General features: G+C 47.2%; 1 protein-coding gene across 9 annotated transcripts in view; it reads right to left on the reverse strand.

Moving 5' to 3' along the window:
- Positions 1-1,656: 1,656 nt before the first annotated feature.
- ATP2B4 (ATPase plasma membrane Ca2+ transporting 4) overlaps positions 1,657-16,774 on the reverse strand; it is a 98,965-nt gene continuing 83,847 nt past the window's right edge. For 6 of the 9 annotated variants that reach the window (XM_077886601.1, XM_077886599.1, XM_077886597.1 and 3 more), the window contains 2 exons: positions 14,810-14,986; positions 1,657-6,275 (listed from right to left, as the gene is read on the reverse strand). In XM_077886601.1, coding sequence (XP_077742727.1) covers positions 5,964-6,275; positions 14,810-14,986 — 489 coding nt within the window. In that variant the 3' untranslated portion in view covers positions 1,657-5,963. Of the gene's footprint in view, positions 6,276-11,183; positions 11,365-14,809; positions 14,987-16,774 lie in introns of all 9 variants that reach the window. The other 3 variants (XM_077886603.1, XM_077886602.1, XM_077886606.1) reach the window with 2 other exon arrangements.

The raw sequence follows: 16,774 nt of genomic DNA on the forward strand, positions 1-16,774 counted from the left end.
TGCCGTTTCTACCTTCATGCTTGCAGTGACATGAAGGCCATGCCCTAAAAGACCCAGGTCAGGGCCTGGCAATCAGTTCACTGGTAGCCAATGACTAATCTTTGGATTTGCCACAGAGTAAGTCAGCAGGGAGTTGCCTGGTTGTGTGTACTTGGGAGGGAACCAATAGTCTTGATGGAGAACTTCAAACAAACCAGTGACAGTGACCACAGGAAGAGGATATGGTGGCTGAGAAAGGCTGGTGAACTATTATTAAAGATGGAGGGCGGCACAATTATGCTTTTTTAGAACTGGGGGTAGGGGAAAAGATGGAAGAAAAGAGCATGCACTTTTTTGTATTGTAACTCAGGCCAAGGAGCTGAGCTGGCTTTAGACTCCATCAAAATAATACTTGGGGATCCACTGGTCTATGCCAGAGAGCTACTTTGAAGGTCATTCTTCTCCATGCCTTACTGCACACTGGGGTTAGGGGGTGTAGATGCTTACGATTCAGTCTGGCATCGTAGAGAGGCACAGATCTCAGGTCCAACCAAGAGAAGGTAAGAGTAAGGGGAAATACAGGGCCCAGCTTTAGAAAGGACTCTAGATGTGTGTGTGTGTGTGTGTGTGTGTGTGTGTGTGTGCGCGTGCCTGCCTGTGTGCTTCGCCACCCTTTCTAGCAGGGGTGATTGGTTCCCTAACCTATAAAGAGAAAAAAGAGAGATAAGTTTTGTTTTGCGAATGATTTCTGTTCTTCAAACAAGATCTTGCCCCCTGTTAGGTATTATTCGTTTCTTTCTCCCCAAGCCCTGTTGAAAGAAACAAAGTAGGCAGTGTGCCTGTGTCTGTGGAGAGCAGGCTGGGGCAGGCAGGAGAAGCGGGGACAAGACTTCATACTATAGAAGCTTTTTCCTCTAGGGCTGGCTCCTCCTTCAGAAGCAGCCTGTTCAAACAGCCAGGAGAGTTGGGGCTGTCCTTCCCCATCATACTTTTCCTAACAGACCGTGGGGAGCCCTCCCTTTGATGTGTTCAGAGAGAGAATGAACTTGGTCGAGGGCCTGGATGAAAGATGCAGGGAGTTGAGTCCTGAGACATGGAAGCTCAGAACCCAAATGACCTGCCAGGAAGCCATTTTGGCCTGAACCTGGGGCCTAATGTGTCATGCCAGAGACTCGGTGCATGGGACAATTAACAGAACAGAACTGAACAAAAAACCTTGGGGAAAGGAGGGACTGGAGAGACCCAGAGGCAAGGCAGGAAAAAAGTATCAGGGGAATGAATTTTCCCAGATTGTGTTTCATTAAAAAACAAAACAAAACAAAACAAACAAAACAAAACAAAACGCAGAGAGATTAAGAAAGGACTGCCATTCTGACTCCCATCTTTCCAAGTCCATCTTTTCTCAAAGGCTCCAGTGTCGCAGGGCCCTGACCGTGGATTCTGCCTGAAGCGAGCTGAGTGAAGTCTGTCCCGCCAGCACATGGGCCTGGCCGGCAGGGCCACAAGTTGCCAGAGGGACATGTTGGCGGAGAGGCATGTGGCAGGGCCAGTGACAAGCTGAGCTCTGGGCTGGCATGGATGGGGGTCTCCAGGTGGCTGCGGCGCGTCCCTTCTCAAACTCCAACAGATCACCCTGTGACATTCCCCACAGGTGGAGACACATTGAGGACAGCACAGTTACAAGTGGGCATGGGTTTTTATTCTCAGTGCACGGCAGTACTGGTTTCTGCTCATCAGCAACAAGCTTTATTGGTTCAAAAAAAAATTATCCCCTTTTTTCCCATCTTTTCAGACTCCTCTTCTTCCCGTCTCAGTGGACAACATATTTGAATTTCAGATTTGCCAGTTTACAGCGTATTTTTTCCCCTAAGAACCATATAAATACATGCAAAAACATTGTACAGAGAGCTTAAATAATATCAGAATGCAAATACAGATTGGGTGCACCAGTAAGCCGAACTATAAGTTATGGCAACACACTGGCATCCACAATGCTTGGATATCGCCACGTTTGTTTATGTCATGCAGACCACAATAGTCAATCTTTTGTTTTGTTTGTTTTTCCTTTTTATACAAAAATACCAGTGCTTGTTATACTAGTTACTGAAAAAAAAAAAAAAGGAAGAAACTCAAAATTCCTATCTGCGTGCCAATTTGAAAAGAACAACATAAGATAGATTTGTTGGCACATATATATGGCATATTCACATATGGCATATATACATATGGGGAGCAAACGTGAACCAAAGGCCAATTTGGTCACAGGGAGTTCACTTCCCTCCATCTCTCCTCATCAAGAGGAAAGGGGACAGCAGGCCTGACAGCAGAGCCGGGAAGGCAAAGCACTAGGCAGTGAGCTAAAAAGAAGGGTGTCTGGTCTATTCTGAGGGAAAGGTTGGAATGGCTTCAGAATAGCAGGCTTTACAAGGCCTCATCCCACCACTGCAGTGGGTGCTCCCTAAATATGGAAGGTGAGGAAGTGTGCACTTTGTGATGGTATCACGGGCTGCTTCAATTGATTGTTAGGCAACGAAAGCAGGAGAGAAAGGAGGTGAGGCATTTCGAGGTTGCAGGACGTGCGAACTTGCCACACACAGCCCCCTCCCCCCGCCCTGGTTTTTGGCAGTGAGGTAATCGCTCAGATAGAACTGTGCAAACTTTCCCCTCTGAAGCTCAGGTGGAAGAAGAAATTCAGACACTAAGGAACCCACAAGTGTCAGAAGGATTGCTTGATGGTTTCTCTCATACCTTGAGGGATGCGGGGAGTCATTTCAGAGGGCAGAGGGCACCTCTGGTAAGGGCCTCCCCAAGACGGTTGCCCTAGGCCAGAACTGGCCTTGGTTACTTCCACTTAGAACTATCTCCCTCATCTCCTATATTGCACACAACCTTTCTAAGGGAGAGGAAATCCCAAATCAGATCCTCGAATAAAAACTCACTAATGGAGGACTCCTGGGGCCAAGAACCCATAAAAATGGGTGAAAGAACAATAAAAAATGCAAACCCCCAATCAGCACATCCTTGCAGCCCAAGAGAGATTCACATCTTGGGTACCACTCTGCCAGCTACTCAAGAAACAACATTCGGCCAAGGCCCCTGTTCCTGATCACTAGTTACTGAAAAAGCCTGGCACCCAACTCCATGTGGGATGCACACTCATTTCTTGCTGGGTGTCCTTTCTGTAGGATGCTTTCCTTCCTATCCACAGTCCACTGCCTGTTTTCCTAGGTTTATCTAGGAGAATTATTTCCCCTTCTCCCCATCAGACCCTTTCCAGATCTAAAGCACCATATTGGGGGAAAGCTTTATTAACTTATGCCATATTTACTCACTGCCAGTTGGATCACTAAAACTGAATAGAAAAAAAACATATAAAAAACATATGCACATAAACAAACTTATCAGTTCCATATCAACAAAATTTATATTAAAAAAGTCTAGAACCCAACACATTTTTTCCCCCTAAGTATAAAGATGGCTGTTTGGTGAAAGGAAGTATGGTGTATTGGTTTTAAAACCAATCACAAATATACTAAGTCGCCTGTCATGTCAAACAGCTGGTTATGTGCTCCTTCCACAGGGTAACACAACAGCACTTTATTTCAAATCCTTTAAACAAAATACATATGGCTGACTCAAAAATATCCGTTTCTGAGCTAAAGAAAACTATATATTTTTGCATAATATTTTCTATTTTCTCTCCTACCATGGAAACTAGAAGACACATAGAAGCCATTGACTTTAAACAAGTAGACACAAGCCCTCAAGAGTAGCCTGTCAGGCACCATGAGAGTCTTTTGGGAGCAGGAATGGTACACTTGCCTCCGAAGTTTGTTATTGGCTTGTTTTAAAAACTGATCTGAGGTAATAAAAGACTCGACAGAACTAAATCTTCCAATGTACTTAATAAATATCTATGTGCACACCTAATACCTCACTCAGGTGAGCTGTTTATTCCCACATGAGTAGAGCCGTTTATCCCCTTATCTATTTAAGACAGAGAAAAGATTGCTGAAGCACGTGACCTTTATAAAACCCAAGTCAAATGTGGCAGATTGTGTAGTGATGGGGATACGTGGGGGGTATTGTTCCTTTGCTCTTCCTACCTCGGACAGCTCAGGTGGAAGGGGTGAGGGAGGAGGGGTCCAGAAGAGAAGGCCAGAGAGCAGAGAGCTTTAGGCCACCTTACTCTCACAAGTGGAAATTTGGCAGTTCATAAGAGCCTGGAGCCCCACCCCCATCTCTCTTGAAAGAGGGAGACAGGCTTCGTTTTTTTCACGGGAATTGGTAGACATGAGCTAACTCACCCTGCACAGAAGAGCTTATGTCAACATCAGCAGGGCATAAACATGGAGCTCCTGCAAATGTGGCTCCACCTTGTCCCATCAAGGAACACTTAAAAAAAATCTCCTAGTGAAGTCCCCAACTCCTGAGAGGCAGGTGGGAAGGGGCTGCTTTGGGCAGTGTTCAGGGAAAGAAGGCACAGGGCTTGACTGGGCAGCAGTCAACCACATTCGGGGGAGGACCTTGAGTGGGACATGTGGAAGAAGGGAAGAGAGGAAGGAGAACTTTTCAGGGTGGGTATTTTGCTCCTTTAAGTCAGCAAAATGTCAGTGGAGTCCACATGGGATGCATATTTTCAAAAGCAGAATATCCAAGAAGGGTTGGGGTGTGTTTAGAGACAGGACGAGTTAGGGGCCATGAGAGAGCAGAATGAGAAAGCTGAGGAGTACATCAAAGCTGGTACTTGGGCACCTAGGCTCAAGGTGTCTGGTTTCTCAGAACCTGCTGTTATGGCCCTTTGGCCTCCCCCAAGGCTTCTCAGTACTCACTCCCCCAACAATCAGGTCCTGTCCTAGAAAAGCCTTGGTGGAGGAAGGCTTTGAAAGCAGTAGTGGTCAACCTAGGGAGAATCGCATAAGAGTTGGCTCTGATGGTATGTCTTGTCCTAGACCTGCCAGCTGCTGGTCCTCAGTATCCAAGTCCAGTTGGGAGGCAGGGCCATTCTCGATCCATTCTTTTGCCACCACTTTAGGAATAGGAGAAAGCTCAGGCTTATGGTAAAAACTATATAGCGAACATATGCAAGCTTCACAGTCAAGGCTGACCTCCCTGGCACTTAGAAAGGACACACACCTGACAAGATGGCAGTTCAGAAGTGGAGGGTAACCTGGCAACAACAGAAACACATTCTTACCAGCTCTCAATTGCTTCAAGAGGATCCCAGTAGCAAAGAAATCTATCTGCCTCTAGGACTAAACCAAGGGTTCCATTAGGGCCAGACGGGAGAATGGCCAAAGTTGATTCAATTCAGCCATGTCCTTTCCACTTTCTTAATCATCACCACTTAAGAAAGAAAAAAGAAAAAGAAAAAGAAAAAGAAAGAGTGAAGGTAGGGAAGACAGTGGTCGTAAAAGACCAAAGAATCTTAGGGAGATTTGACTAGAAGGGCAGAAAGAGCCAGAGGGCTCTAGGTGTAAGTTTTGAAAATGGGAAAGTCATTTAAAAAACAATCACTCTAGAGGCTGATTCTATACATTCCATTCCTACCTCAACATATTTCATTTGGGAACATTCGTCTCTTGGAATCCTCTATTTAGCTTAAACATGGCACAGACTCATAGGGTAAAATCCAGAAGTCAGGAGATGCCGACATACGTATGTATACTGGGGAGAGTCTGGGTTGGGGTAGATGCCAAGAGGACTGTCATCATTTCTTTAAAAATGACAACTGATACACCCAAGGAGTAGATCCTACCATTCATTACCTGCCTGGGGTTTGACTGGGTCCTGCTACAAACCCCAACTCAAGTTTAAGTCGAAATCCTCGTAGGTCTGTGCTCTTGCCTCTTCATGGTCAGGTGGGGGTTCACACATACTTGGGAGCAGCTGACATGACAGTGAAAAGTCCCATCGTTACCTTATAGATGGGGCAGATGAAAAAGGACACGGGGAGAGTGGGGATGGGAGTCAGAGAATGAAGTTCAAACGGATGTCTCCAGGCTGTGTAGAGGGCTGTCTGAGTGGGAGGCAATGATTTGCACTTGGCTGCAGTCCACCGCATTGTTGTTTTTGTTGGCATACGGAGTGACCTCACCATCCAACAGGAGCACCCTAGTCCCAGCCTTAGGAACTTCAAGATTTTCCTCCTCATGCTCATCCAGGAGTGGTGTTCGTGGCACCTCCTCATCTATGGCGAATTCAGGGTGGGTCATGAAGTTGTGGATGGAGTTTTGGTTCTTGGGTTTCTGAATGCTTTCATGGAGGGAACTATGGAACGCTTTCACCACTTTGATCTATACCAGGGGAAGGAAAAGGAGGATGAGAAAACATGAAGGTGGGAATTGGCCAGTAGAACAAAGAACTGGCAGTTTGAGGAGAGAAACAAAACCCCAACTATGAAATACTACTGCTCAACAACCCAAACCAAACACATAAGAAGAGATTATGGAATGCTAGAAACACCAGATTTCAAGCATGGGTGGCGTGGGGTGAGTAATGGCAAACAACTGAATATTTCAAAGCTGCATTAAAAAAAAAGTAGAAAACCCAAAGCAAAGTTAGCATTCCCAAACCATTCTTAAAATGAAACAGAAAACAAGGGTTCATTAGTTCTTTTGGATGGAGGGCAAGGACATTGGAACCAGGTGCAAATTAATAGCCGAACTTAAAAGATGATTCAGACATGTGGCTTTCTGTGTCGAGGCCAAACATTTTGTGAACGTGGAATGGAAAAATTACACATTGAAGTTTAGTTATCTGTTTCAAACCCGTAAAGAGCCAAACGCATACTCATTTGTACATAATATACTTTTGAGTGATAAGTGGCCATGGATACCGTGCAGCAAGGCAGACAAAACACTTGTCATTTGTGTCAGCAGCATGCAAGAAATTAAAACTCTTATACTCTCCAGTTTAATAATTGCTCTTTCAGTCAGGAAACACGTAGATATTTCTATCCCACGACCTCTGCCATGTTCCCTTCCTTCAAAGAAAGCAAAACTCCACCCTTCTGCCCCTCCCCTGGCAGATGGGGCTGAAACACGGGTATCAGAAGATGCCTTCATCCTAACTTTGGAGAGAAGAGCTGGCTCTCAGAGTTCAAATGCATGTCCATGTCTTTGGTGCATGGCACCTGTGCCTGGTCTTGCAGCTTTCTCCAGCTATTTCTAATTGTGAAGAGAGCATGATCTTATGTGGGGAAGGGAAGGGCTGGGACCAGGAGAGAAACCACCCACTCGGAGGCTGTGCTCCAGACAAGTGCCTTTTCTGATGAGGTGGATGAAGAGAATGGAGGAATGGAAATAATAAGTGGTTTTAATGGGCAGAGGGAAATGCATTGCCCTCTAGGTGTCAAAGTCTCTTTCTACCGCACAAAAAAGGAAGGGATTCAGTCAATTGGGAGAAAAGGAAAAAAATAATTGCTCCCTATGGCCACCCTTTGCCTCATCCATGGGCTCCAACTCTTCCGGGAAGCCTGCTTTTCTGATCTGTAGGTCTCTCTGAAGTATGATTTAAATCCCGGGTTGGTAGAATTGGGGTAGGGGCAGTAGGATGGATTCCGAGAGGTTGGAGAGAGACAGGCCATGGGAAAAGAAAGCGGCTGGAGGATAGTTTTAGTTGTGGGGAGGTGGCCGATCCTAGTCTTGTCAAAAAATTCTTCCCCCAGGAGAGAAATGGGGCTGATGCAGGAGAAACTGCTGTAGTGGGAGAGACAAAGGGAGGAATGATAAATGTTGGCATAAGGCACCTCTTCCATTCCTCTGGTGTTTCAGAAAAGAATGTGCCCCTGGAGAAGAGGCAAGAATGTGCAGACAGCAGAGACACAGAGTCAGGCAATGCTTCCTATCACTGTATAGACCCTTCAAGACTAATACACGGAGGATTCACTGAAGTTGTCTTTGCTGGCTAAGGCTCTCCTTATGTTGTCTCACTCCACAATAGCCTGGCAGACCCACCCAGGACTGAGGTGCCCGGAACTTAGAAAGCACTGGACTCTCTGCCACTCAGTAGAACTTGATACTTCAGCCAAGAAGAATCAAGGAACCTGGGCACATATTCACTATGCTGAACAGAAAGGAAGGACCTACTTTTCCATCCTTCTGTGATTTCTATTGACCATCTGTTGGGTGCATTTTACCTGTCATGTTGTCTTTGCTCCAGATCTCGGTGAGATCAGATGGAACAGAGGCTCCCTTTGGTCTTCCAGAGGCCCCAAGCTTTAACTGACCTCCATCAAATCTTAGAGCAAGGCGCCTTGGGTGAATGAGCCCAAACCCAGTGCCTTTTCCCAGGCCAAGAGATGGGTTCCAAGTCATACCACCCCGTAGGAGTGATAACAGCTCCCACTTTTCACCTGCTTGTGAGATTTCCGAGTTTTTAACAAGTACTGCAGAAGAACAGGTACCTTTATACCACAGGTTGGTTATTTCAATATCAGTGATTTTCAAACTTCTTGCTTCTATTTTGTTTTTGAAGCAACTGAATACTTAAAATAATTATATGTGAAGTCCAATAGAGAAAACATATTTTTAAAAATTGGTTTTAGAGTCAGGGTCTGGAGCCCCATTTTCTGGCTTTTCCTTTCACCTGTTGGGGTGATCAATAACACTGTTACAGGTAAACAGTAAGATAAAAGTGAATTGGAATGGGTAGATGGAAAGTGTAGGGAAAATTTCTTCTTTGGGAGAGCAAGGAACAGTCATCCGGCTAGACTGCAGGGCTTCTAGAATCTAAAGGGAAACCAGCATCCTGCAAGGGAAGCTCAAAGGAAGAGGAGTCAGGGAGCTAGGCAGCACCATCTAGTGGCCTGGTGGCGGAGAGAAGGGTGAGGTGTGGAGGGCTTAGGGCTGCGCCAGAATGCTCCTCAACTCCAACATTGGCCTCCGAGAATATGTAACACATGCTGAGGTACGATCACACAGATACATCACCACCAGTCCACCGCAAGCAAAGGTGGCAATCCTCCTTTCCTGATATCTGGTGCGTGAGCAGTGTACGGGGAACAAGATACAGCTAGTGCAGTGGGTGATGTGAAAGCTGTAGGCAGTCTCCACTCAGGCAATCAGCCCTTCCTCAGTTATCCCTCAAAACCTCTGGGAAATGGCTCTTCCGTGGCCCCTGTCCTACAGGTAGAGGTAGTTGATTGAAGGGTGACTCTTTCTCATGTCTCAGAAGTCTCAACCAGGCTGGACCTTCGGTCAGGTATGAGGGCTAAGGGCCACTCTCTGGAGCTCAGTGAATGGACAGATGAAGGCTCCATCTCCTCAGCTAAAGTCTACAGTTTTCTGTTCTCTTTTCAGAAACTAGGGGAAGAGAAGGGACTAAAGGGTTCTCCTGTAGAGGGAAATGTTAAAGATTTATCTCCCGAAGGTTAGATAAAGAACTGAATTTGCTAGGAGATCTGGGATGGGGAAGAGAGTCTTGAAATGCACGACTGTTTCTGGTAGGATGTCCGACTAAGAAGGCGCAGCTGGAGAGAGAGCAGGTGTGCCTGTGTCTCTTGACTGATTTTCTGCCTTTGAAGGTTTGCGGCACACCCTCTACTGGCAACTCCATAAGAGCCCAATCAATGGGCTCTGTCTTCTGCTTAGTCTCTTTCTGCCTTCGAATCACTGGGACATTTGATGTTAACCCTTTCTAACAGAAAGGCATGATTAAAAAAGAAGAGACACTAGTTGGAAGGACGGGAAAAACTAGAAGAAACAAGGAAATAAGAGAAGAATATGGAAGGACTAGAGGGAGAAGGGCTCAGATACTTGCAGGGTAAGACTTATTTAGTTCTTTGACTGTGTTTGAGCCTAAAGAAATTTGTGTCTATAGAAAACCCCACCCGCCATATCTCACACCAGAACACTTTCATTTGGCCACAAAGACAACAAATAATCTAAGTCTGGTCAACCTGCAGAGCTCACAATCATGTGAACCACAGACAATGCAACCATTCTTTCTTTACCCCACCCCCATCCCCTTCCGGGGTTCTGGTGTGTGGGGGGAGGTTGGAAGTGGGGGAGGAAGAGATAAATAAAATAGTCAAATATCTGAAGCTCACAATAGACTTAATACACAGAGACTGCTTCCCCACCAAATACCTGAACAGTACTATCAGCAGAGTGCCTGCTCTCTCCTGTGTCTCATCTGGGGAAGGTAAAATGACCAGGAATAGGAAGGCATAAGCATTAGCAAGAATTGAACGATTTACTGATGGGAACACCAGATCCTAGGTTAATCACTGACAGCATCCCAGCTGACGGGCTGGCTGAGAAAGAGGCTCCTAAAACTTTACATGCAAAATAAGGTGGGAAGGGCTGGCTATGGGGGAGACAATCAAACCAGAGGAAAGGAGAAGCAACAAAACAAAACAGAAGTTGCTCTTCAGAAATTCCTAAAAAGAAAAAAATTGGAATGAAGAGAAATACGTTATTTGAATCTTTGCACGTACATTTCTCCTGGCCAGATGTGAACACCTTGATTCTTAAACCAGAGCTTGGTTTGACATCCCTGAAAAGCGAAAGCTCAGTGACACTAAGCCCTGTGCATGGGAACTGAACACACCTTTCCTTCATGCTCAGCTATGGTGTCTACAACAATATTGCCAGCTCATGACAGAGTGGTAGCCCAGGAGGACCATTATTATTGGCCAAGTTCAACGTTGGCTCAATTATGATGGATCTCCTGGGAGAAAAACCCAGGGGAAGGTTGGTAGCTCTCTTCCTACTCTTTCTGGAGATCTGAAACTTGCCCCCTCCCACCTATGAAGAGACTGCTGGGTTTTCATTGGCCTAACCTCACATCTAACCTCAGGGGATCAAGTTCAGACTCAAAGGAGCTGGAGGAGAGGAACAAAATATCCAAACAAAGCAAAACAAGCAAACAGACAAACAAACAAAAAACCAAAATAGAGCAAAACAAACAAACAAAAAACTCCAGGAAGAAACAAGCAATGCAGAGGAACAATCAGAAAACAGGACTGTTGTCTTTAAAATGGTTATGGTTTAATTGTTTTCCCACATTAAAAAAATAAAATAAAAGGGCCCACAGCCTGGGTGGGGAGTGGGATTTCTGTCCCATTTTTCATCCCTTAAGCCAAAGGTCAAAGGGAATAAACCAAAAGGAAAAGATAACCATGGTTGGTTAAAGTGGATGCCACGTGCTCTCTTGTGGTCATTTTAGCAAATCATGCATCATAATAGACTATCACTCACTGCCCAGAGTAGGAGATGAGACAGCAGCAGGAACAGAAGTGGTGGGGGGAGATGTAACTGGCGCAACTGTTACATAGGATGAGCTAGGAACATGTTTTACATCAAGATGCTGCCCCATGGTCTGTCGCTTTAGGACTCCCTTAAAAGAGGCTCCCGTCTGGAATGTGTTAATTACGTCGATCTGCAAAGAATCAGAGAGTGAGACAGCTTTGCTCCACAGTCCGAGGGGGTAGGAAAACGGGGGTGTCCTGGAGGGCTTTAGGGAAGGGGGTGGTGGTGGAAAGTGCTGGGAAAAGGAAGTTGACAGGAGCTAGAGCAAGAGAGAAGGTTCCCTCATACACTAAGGAATGGTGAGTAAAAGGGGGGACACCGGTAATTGCTCAGCACACTTCGCTGAAAGAACAATTTGCCATGGAGTCCAAATACCCAGCCAGGATCTGGTCTGCTCTTCCCTTTCAGCCTATGAAGGACATTTTAGGTGCGCAGGTGTCCCAAAGCACCTACGATCTAAAGGGACTTCTCCACCCCGTGACTCCTAATAGACAGCGGTAGCTTATTCATTATGTGGACTTTCAAAAAATAAGGTGTCTCCCTTAAGATAGAAGGCAAAGTATATATTGATTGAATTTTGAAGCTCAAGAACCTCTGAACCAATAAACTGACTACTAATTTTTGCAGATTTTGCAGGAAAATAACTCATGGTTAACGAAAAACAAAAACAAAAAAACAGAGCCATGGAGTAGGCCACACACAGGTGGCCAGGGTGGAAAGGCTCCTAGACCACGACTGCTGGGCTCACTTGCTTCGGGGTTTCTTCTCTGAAATACCCTCTCCTTGGGCTGAAATGGAGAGGCCCCTGGAAAAGGAGCTCAGGAACCATCAGCCAAGCTCTTTAGCAAGAATGCCACCAGCGCTGGAGATCCTGAAATGTCTGGTGACGTCTGACAATACCTCAGTTGCTAGACTGAGGGCAGGGCAGCAAGGCTTGCTGCTTGTTGGTGGGCATGGTGGCTAGGAGTCTAGCAAGTGGTCTCTGGTTTTCTGTGTCCTACTTCTCAGAGACAGATGATTCATACCATTTGGTTACCAATGACAGCCTTGGTCTGGGGCCCGGGGCCAACCTACTATCCTTATCCTTGACCCCCTAAGTGACACAGAACAAATCAAAATAAGGCCTATCCTTCCGGAGTTTTTGAATCATCTTAAAAACGCCCACTTTTTTTTTTTTTTTTCTTGGCCCACAGGTTTAATACCAAGTGCTGATTCCATTCATTCGACTTCATTTCCCCAGGGTAAGAAGGTGGGAAAGTAGGCACCTGATGAGTCAGGTGTTCTTATTTATAAAGCTGCCTGAGAAGCGATGAAATGTTTAGGGGTGGTTTCTGGATTCAGACCAAAGTGTGAGAAACTACCATCCCCTCATCAAAGTCTTTAGTCCTGGGGGACCGAGGAGCCTGGTCCTATGGGAGCAAAGGGGCTGCACGTGGGGAGGGGACAGCTGGGGTGAAGATACGTTCCTTAGTGCTCGTTAGTGTCATGAGGCCCCCACGTCCACCGTGAGAACGGATCCCAGGATTACCTTCCCAAGCTTTTACCCTCTAATGCTTTCAGGGATCTCTAAACTAAAGGGACCAGGATGGGACAATTGCTGGGCAACACCTGCCACCCCCAAGTGTTTCAATGAGAATGACAAGGAGGATCAACGACCCGCTGGCTGGGGGTTTCGTTAGAGCCCTGCTGAGGCTGACAACCTGATGTCAGGAGAGGGTTCAGGTCTGGGTTTCAGATGAGCACAGTCAGACTTGTTTGCTTATGGGGTTAGGTGCACACCGCAGGCAGGGATTTGGTGACTGTGGCATCTTCTAGGGTCGCATCTGCTGCCTGAGCTCAAGTTGGAATGTCACTCTCGCCTAGCTGCGTCCGGCTCCCACAGGGAAAGTCAGTATACCTAAAGCCATGCGGGCAGTGCAACCGAGCCCAGAGGTATAGAGTCAAGGGGATGGGAATCAGCAGTGGAGGGGAAGGAAGATCCATGAATCTCAGTGTCCCCCCACCTCCCGCCCGGGGACAGAAGACCGGCGAGGGGCCAAGAGATGCTGGAACGAGGGAATCCTGTCTAGGAAAAAAAAATCACATAGGAGAAGAGGAGGCAGTGACCCTAAAGGGGAGAAAAGCAGACAGGTTATTTTGAAAGGAGCATACCTGAAGGAAAGCACTGGGGCTTTAGAGACAGGAGCTGGTAGCCTGGAGGGTAGGGTAGTGTTTGCAGGTCCTGAGGGAGTTTCCCTTTCTAGGGGAGGAACCCGAAGGAGAGCCAGGGAGCCCCAGTGCTCCTGAGCTAGCCCTCCCTTCCCACCGCCATCACCATCACCGTCTGGCCTGTGGGAGATAAGCCCCCAGCAGGTATCCAGTGGTGAGGATCCATTTGATTTCTCTTCCCTACACCCGAAGGAGGTGTGGGCTTGACTAGGGAACTTCCTAAACCATCTGCAAGGCTCATTTTATTGAGTGGAACTTGTTTCTGGAATCTCCAGTCAACCAGCAGAGAGGGATAGGCTTGTTCTCTGGAGATGGGAAACTTCAGGACTTATCCAACAGAGGTAGACAGGGCAAGAACAGGGAGAGTGGTAGGTTGACCATTGTGCCTAGACCAGCCCTCCCACCCAGGAGCAGGTGGTTATAGGTGCTGCGTGCAAAGTGGGAAGAAAAAGTTACTGTCGGGCTACACAGGCAGGGGGCTGAGAACAGCATCTCTGCCATTTCAGAAATTACGTGAAGGGAAAAGGTTTGAGGAAATTATAGCTTCTTCCTTTTGGGGAAGCAAGTCTGAATCCTGCAAAAGATACTCAGGCATTGAGAATGACTTCTGTCATTTTTACACACATAGCCATCAGATCCCCCACCATGGCCTTAAAGCTGGAGTGGGGAAGATTCGAGAGGGTGAGTTTCTTTTACAAAGATCCTCCAGGGCAGCCCGGGTGGCTCAGCAGTTTAGCGCCGTCTTCAACCCAGCGCCTTATCCTGGGGTCCTGGGATCGAGTCCCACATTGGGCCCCCTGCATGGAGCCTGCTTCTCCCTCTGCCTGTGTCTCTGTCTCTCTCTCTCTGTGTCTCTCATGAATAAATAAATAAAATCTTAAAAAAAAAGATCCCTGCAGATAACGGCTACGTTATCCTCACAGCAGCTTGAGGATGCACACGAGGTAGGTGTACGTTGGAGATACTGGCTTAGAGATGCTGTCTAACTCCTTCTTCCTGGTGGGGAGGGAGAGACTCTGAACACCTCCCACCCCGAGGTCAGGGCTGCTGCTTGCAAGAGACCTTCCACGGGAAGCTTGCCGGCCCAATGGAGGTGGCAAAATGGGCTTTAGAACCAACCTGAAGCTAAAGGACGATGCTACCAGTCTGGGTCCAGTGCTCTGGACCCTGTGATTACCTTCCTTGCAGATAAGCCCAGGCAGTGGCTGCCGCCCATCTGTCCTGAGGTGAGGGAGCTTGGGCTGCCCACCAGGAGTAAGCCCCAGGGAGGGAAGAGATGTTGGCCACTGAGAACTGTCACCCTCCCCACACCTCCCACCACAGAAAGATTTCTTCTCCTGGGGGAGGACAGGCCACTGTCAGAGTACCTGAGTCTGGATACGGTTCAGGCCCCGGAACCAGAGGATCTGGCCTCGGCGCAGTTCCATCTCCGCATGGTCAATCTCATCCAGCCCCTCTGCGTCCTTGGTGATCTCCTCTTTGGTGGTGCCATGCCCAGCCTCCTTCAGGAACTTCAGGGATTGGGTGGGTATTGTGGAGATTATCTGAGAACAGGAGCAGTGAAAGGGGAGACATCCGAATCAGGATGAGAGAGCTGTCACTTGGCTTGTGCGGTCAGGCCCTTGCATAGGTCACTTTCTGCCCCATCACCATCGGTGCTGTGGGGGGAGCAGTGGGGGAAGCAGTGGGAGAGACGCCAACCCACCCAGGCAAGCACTCCTCAGTTCCTACCGAATGGCAGGCCCTCAGGAAGGTTTTCTGTATTTGTGGACATACAAAGGAGAATTTATATTCAAGTATTTGGCCGGCCATCTGCCTACTTGCTTATACGCTGGATTCTCCTTCTGCCTCACTTCTTCTTTTCCATTTTGCGATGTGTCTTTTAAGGGAAGTAGAACTATAATGCATGGTACATAGTAGTGAGGGACAGAGACCAGGGCTAGGGGCAAACAAATCGGGATCAGAGAGGATGGGGAGAGGATGGTCATGTCGCATGTGTGTGGGCAAAAGGGAAGAGAAGTGTTGGAAGAGAATGACCCTCTTTTTGTCACCACGTACAAAGTAATTTCTGTGTTAGAAAATGAGGGTGAAAGGATACTCGAGTTTTTCTTGGGCTTGGAGTGAGGAAGTGGGTGGGACAGGCCAGGGAAGAAGGGACATATGAGTATCATCAGAAGACACGGGGCAGGCAATTGGGCTTGCAATTCAAAACAAATCACTCAGGAAGCTCAGTCAGTCAGTTCTCCTCAACAAACCGATGAGTAGACGGGGCTGGGATGAGAGAGGGAGTTCAACATGGAGTCAGGCATATTGAAATGGGAAGGATGTCTGCTGTTAGATGCCTGGAAGGAGGGGCTGTTATCTGGCATCAAGGCTGCATGGCTACAGGTAAGACTAGACCCAGATGGGGGTTTCAGGTAGTTGGTGAAACAACCAAGCTTCACCCAGGTGTAAAAGGGCCCACTGGTAAAGAAACAGCACCAGACAGAATAGGGTGGAGGGACTCATGGTAGGAACTGGGATAGTGATGAGTCAGGATGGCATCTAGGAGTAGGAAAGAGATAACTGCAGGTCTAGGGTAAGGCCTGCAGTCCCAGGGAGGGATCTCTGGGGCCACTTAGAGCAGAGCCATTATCCAGGTGGCGAGGCGCCCATCAAGAGAGCTTGGAGGTCTGCAAAGCAGAGCTTAGACTGGGTCAGAGTCGAGGATGAGGGCGATGTGCAAAGTGGTATCAGGGAAGGAATAAAACTTACCAGACCTGATCGTATTATTATGATATTAATGACTAACTTTTACTGTGTACTTACAGTGTACTAGACATTGTTCTAAGTCATTTCTGTGTCATAACTGATTGGCTGATTAACAATGATTAATGATGATCCTGTCCTAATTTGAGGAAACTGAGGTACAGAGTGGTTAAGACATTTGCTCAAGGAGATTCAACTCCTAGAAAGGAGATGTGGGATTCAAACCTGGGGAGTTGGTCCCAGAGCAACTGTCTTCCCTTCTCCCCATCTGTGTGCCCTGCTGCTTCTCTAGAAACCGTGTGGGTCTGGATTTATCTCAAGTGAGAGTCAGCCATTCAATCCAGATAAGGTCATGGTGAACACGAGGGGGGCAGGGGAGCCGTAAACTACTTTAGCCCAGTAGCTCACAGCCAGACTGCTGCTTCACCTGAACAAAGACTTCTGCTTTATAAACTCTTCTACTTCTAAGACCCTTAGTTTTGTTTTTTCCCTTTCAGCAAAATTTCATTGAAAATTTCCACTCCTGTCTCAGAGACGCTAAGGGACCCGCCATGCTTCTAGGCATGGTTAGAGGAGAGATCTGA

Source organism: Canis aureus, chromosome 38, assembly GCF_053574225.1.
Source record: "Canis aureus isolate CA01 chromosome 38, VMU_Caureus_v.1.0, whole genome shotgun sequence".
In the NCBI taxonomy this organism is placed as follows: Eukaryota; Metazoa; Chordata; class Mammalia; order Carnivora; family Canidae; genus Canis; species Canis aureus.